The 3,817-nt window shown below is 43.9% G+C and overlaps 1 protein-coding gene across 1 annotated transcript; it reads right to left on the minus strand.

Moving 5' to 3' along the window:
• Positions 1–387: 387 nt before the first annotated feature.
• On the minus strand, positions 388–1,699 carry LOC127336158 (uncharacterized). Its single transcript, XM_051362940.2, has 2 exons — positions 1,378–1,699; positions 388–1,114 (listed from the first exon to the last, which is right to left on the minus strand). The coding sequence occupies exons 1-2, from the start codon at positions 1,582–1,584 to the stop codon at positions 647–649; spliced, it is 675 nt and encodes a 224-aa protein (XP_051218900.1). The 5' UTR covers positions 1,585–1,699; the 3' UTR covers positions 388–646.
• Positions 1,700–3,817: the final 2,118 nt, after the last annotated feature.

Here is a 3,817-nt window from a genome sequence, read left to right on the forward strand (position 1 = left end):
TCAGGATTGCTCTACATCATTTTTTTTTTTTTTTTGGAAATACAATTGTTCTACATCATTGATACACCACTCACGTACTCGCTACAAGTATCAAATGTCCAGAGTACATACAATTGTTCTACATGATGGATACAATACTTGCGTACTCGCTACAGTATAAATCTCCAGACTACGCGTATGGATATTTTCTTGTAAGATAACCATACGGAGTACTATATATTCTCTATTGACGATGAAATTAAACTGTAATAATAATTAGGCCACCAAGATCCAGTTCAGTTGCTATGCCAATTAAGTTATTATTACTCCGTATTAATTAATTGCCATACATAAATTTTCCACTGCATATTTTGCATCCTACTGGTAGTAATTTGCACATCCACATAATGGAGGATCTAGAAAAGAAATCATGAGAATGAATTCTCAGAAGACATGAACCTGCTGGTATTAGTTTGTGCAGCTACAAATCAGACAGAAGACATGAACCTTTCATGTCTGATTCGATCCTACAACGATAATTTTCTACTGTAGAACATGTAAATTGTTTCTGGCGAATATTCTAAAAACTTATCAAGAGATAAATTGGCTGGAAAAAACTTTTCCAAAAAGAAAGAAAAAATCGAATTCTCTTTTCATATTTGTCCTTTCAGTCGGTCTCATCGGCGGCAAAGTTGAGGTCGATCTTGGGCTTCTTCCCGCTGCCGTCGGCGCCGGTGGTCTTGGCGAGCGGTGGCACTCTGGCCTCGCACCGGGGGCACAGCGGGTCGGCCTCGACGACGAGCACGTACGTGAGGCAGGATGGGCACGCGGCCGCGAGCATGGCCGGGTTCAGCGGCGACTCCGTGGTTGCAGCTGCTGGTGGAGAGCGGTTACGCTTGCCCAGGGAAGAGGACGAAGTGGAGGTGGAGGCGGAGGAGGACGACGAAGTGGCCGGCGAGGTTGCAGACCGCACGGCGGCAGCACGCTCCAGGGCGGAGCGGACCATGTCGAGGGTGCAGACTGCAGCAGAGTTTGTCGTGGAGGTGGCCGCGGCGGACGGGGGAGGCAGGTTGAGGTCCTGGTGGCTGCCTTGGACGGCCTGGTGGCGGTGAGGCGTCAGGAACGTCTTGCCGGACTGCACGAGTCGAGAAATTCAAGGTAAGCAATCTAAAACTGATCGAGAAATTCAAGGTAAACAATCCAACAATTAAATCTCTGTAATCTAACGAATTATGCTTCTCCAAATTTCGTCACGACGGGATTGAACCACACGCACGCGAATGAATTGAGCACCAAACATGCAAGTGAAACATGTTCGCGTATGAACGAGCCCAAATGAGATCGGAAGAACAGAGACGAAGATACGAACAGAACGAGCGAGAAAAGAGGATAACTCACCAGTAGGTCGAGCCTTCTTTCCCAGCCGACGGGCACCTTCACCTCGAGGTCGACGACCTCGTCGTCTCCACCGCTGCCGCCGGCGCTGTCGCCGCCGCAACCGCCAAGCAGGTCCATCGTCACCATCTCCGACTTGGGCCCAGCGACGCCCCTCTTGACCGCCTCCCCGCGGAGCATCCTGGCGATAGAGCTCACCTCCGCCGCCATTCACTCTGACCCCGGCTTCCCTTTCTCGGCGGTGGTTTGGCGCCTCTGCTCTGCTTCTCTCTTGTCTCTGTGTTTCTCCTGCAGAGATCGATCGGTGGGGTGTTGGGCAGTTCCAGGTGGGGTGCACCTATATATAGCGGGAGGCCGCCGGCACGACCGACACGCGGGGCCCACGTGTCAGTGACCTGGTAGGGCGTATAGGCTGTGTTTAAGGATCACTATTAATTGGCGTCGTTGGGAAATGGTTGGAGAATTATTCAATGGCGATTAATGCTCGAAATTTCAATCCACCCCGATCGAAGAGGCTGGATTTCGAATTTATTTTCACGTTTAATGTATTGCATTTACTCTGCATTCCATGCAATGGGCTGATACTTTGGCACAAAATAAACCTTTGGCCTGCCCGTGGCGCTCGATTTATGTGCTTTGTTTAATTCCATTTAGTACTGTATATGTTTATTATTTTGCCGTTTATTGCCCATCTACAAACAGGTGCAACTACTCCATATATTCATTACTAGATTGGATATCCATCCACCATATATTCATATATTCATGGCCATTATTTTTAGCTAAAGAATGGAGCAATGCCGCGTGGGATAATGATTTCTGAATAAATGGGAAGATTTCTAAACGAAGGGAATATTTATCTCAAATTAAATCAATAAATCGGAAATGAAATAGTGTGAAATAATCAGATGATCCTACGGAAAAATCGAGCATCGATGTGTTGAATATTCTTTCTTTAGCATGTACAGTATCACCCAACAATGCCACTTGATCAGATATCTTATTTCTTCCTCTGCCATTTTTTTTTAGGTCATGATCTCTCTTTTCCTATCTTCCTTTGTAATCATCCAGCCACCTCGCCCCCTTCATGATCGACGCTTGTACAACCCGCAAATGACATTATTGTTATAAACTTGTTACCAACAACCCTTTTACTCAACACCATTTTTCTAATCATTTGTTTATGCACAACCGAGCATTGATGTGTTGAATATTCATTAGTTAGCAACACCAAAGGATGCCTCTTGACCAACATCTCATTTCTTAGCTCGCCATGTTCCACTCATGATCTCTCTTTTACTTTTCCCATTCACCGTTAAGTCACCTTAAAACCCCCTTTTACTCACAACCATTTTCTAATCATTTGTTTATGCACAGTTGAGCATTGATCTGTTGAATATTCATTAGTCACCAAATATGGCATCACCCAAGTATGCCTCTTGACCAATATCTGGTTTCTTAGCTCCCCATCTTCGAGTCTTTGTATCTCTTTTATTTTTCTCAATCGTCGCTAAGTCACCTCAAACCCTCCATGTTGACGCTTGTAAAACATGTAGTTAGATGTATTGTTATATCCCCATTACACAACTACCTTTTTTTGTCATCATCGTTGAATCCATTCCCAACAAACTCAGTCTTCATTTGTTGCCACCCACCACACCCTCATCCAAGCATGCATGTTCCTTCATCACCACTGTCTCCCATATTTCCTCCATGTCTAGGATGCCGGTGAACTCCTCTCGAACCCTATGTAGACGTAACAATAATCGTGCCAACAAGATAAGGTTCTTTTGTCCGGTATCGATGCCTTAAATTCAGAGCAACCGTTAACTTTACCAGTTAGTATGTAATAAATATTTTCAAACAAGGGGAACGATATTTTATAAGTATCCTAACAACATTGGGTAGCATTTTCACAAACAACATGGATACAACTCTCAAAACAAAACATGGATACAATGATAATTTGAAAATATAGGAATATTAGGATAGTTTCTTAATATAGGGAACATTTATTTCAAAGTAATTCGATACCTTGAAATATGCATAATGCACATCATAATTTGATCTAATGGAGACCAGAGCATCGATGTGTTGAATATCCATTCGTTATATAAAGTGTGGCATCACCCAAATGGTGTCAATTGATCAATATCTTATGTCTTTCTTTGCCAACTTTCGCTCATGGTCTATTTTTTTAATATTTTTTAGTTGTCATCGAGCCACCTTGACCCTACCATGGTCGGCGACTGCACATCCTGCAGTTGCCATTTTTAAGGTCTGGAGACGCGGTTGTTATATATGTGTTACCCAACCACAGTTTTACTCATAATAATTTTATAATATCATTATGGATAAAGCTAGCCATACCTCTTGTTGGGTCTAGCTTCTAGTTATGGCCGGCTTCGGGTCGGCCCACAGAAAGCCCGATGGTTAAAAAGAA

This window comes from Lolium perenne, chromosome 2 (genome assembly GCF_019359855.2).
Source record: "Lolium perenne isolate Kyuss_39 chromosome 2, Kyuss_2.0, whole genome shotgun sequence".
NCBI lineage: Eukaryota > Viridiplantae > Streptophyta > Magnoliopsida > Poales > Poaceae > Lolium > Lolium perenne.

Bases quoted from the DNA above. Each gene is read 5' to 3' on its own strand.
- LOC127336158 (XM_051362940.2), bottom strand. From the start codon at position 1,584: ATGGCGGCGGAGGTGAGCTCTATCGCCAGGATGCTCCGCGGGGAGGCG. The intron at 1,115-1,377 runs GTGAGTTATCCT...CGACTCGTGCAG, and splicing joins AAAGAAGGCTCGACCTACTG to TCCGGCAAGACGTTCCTGAC.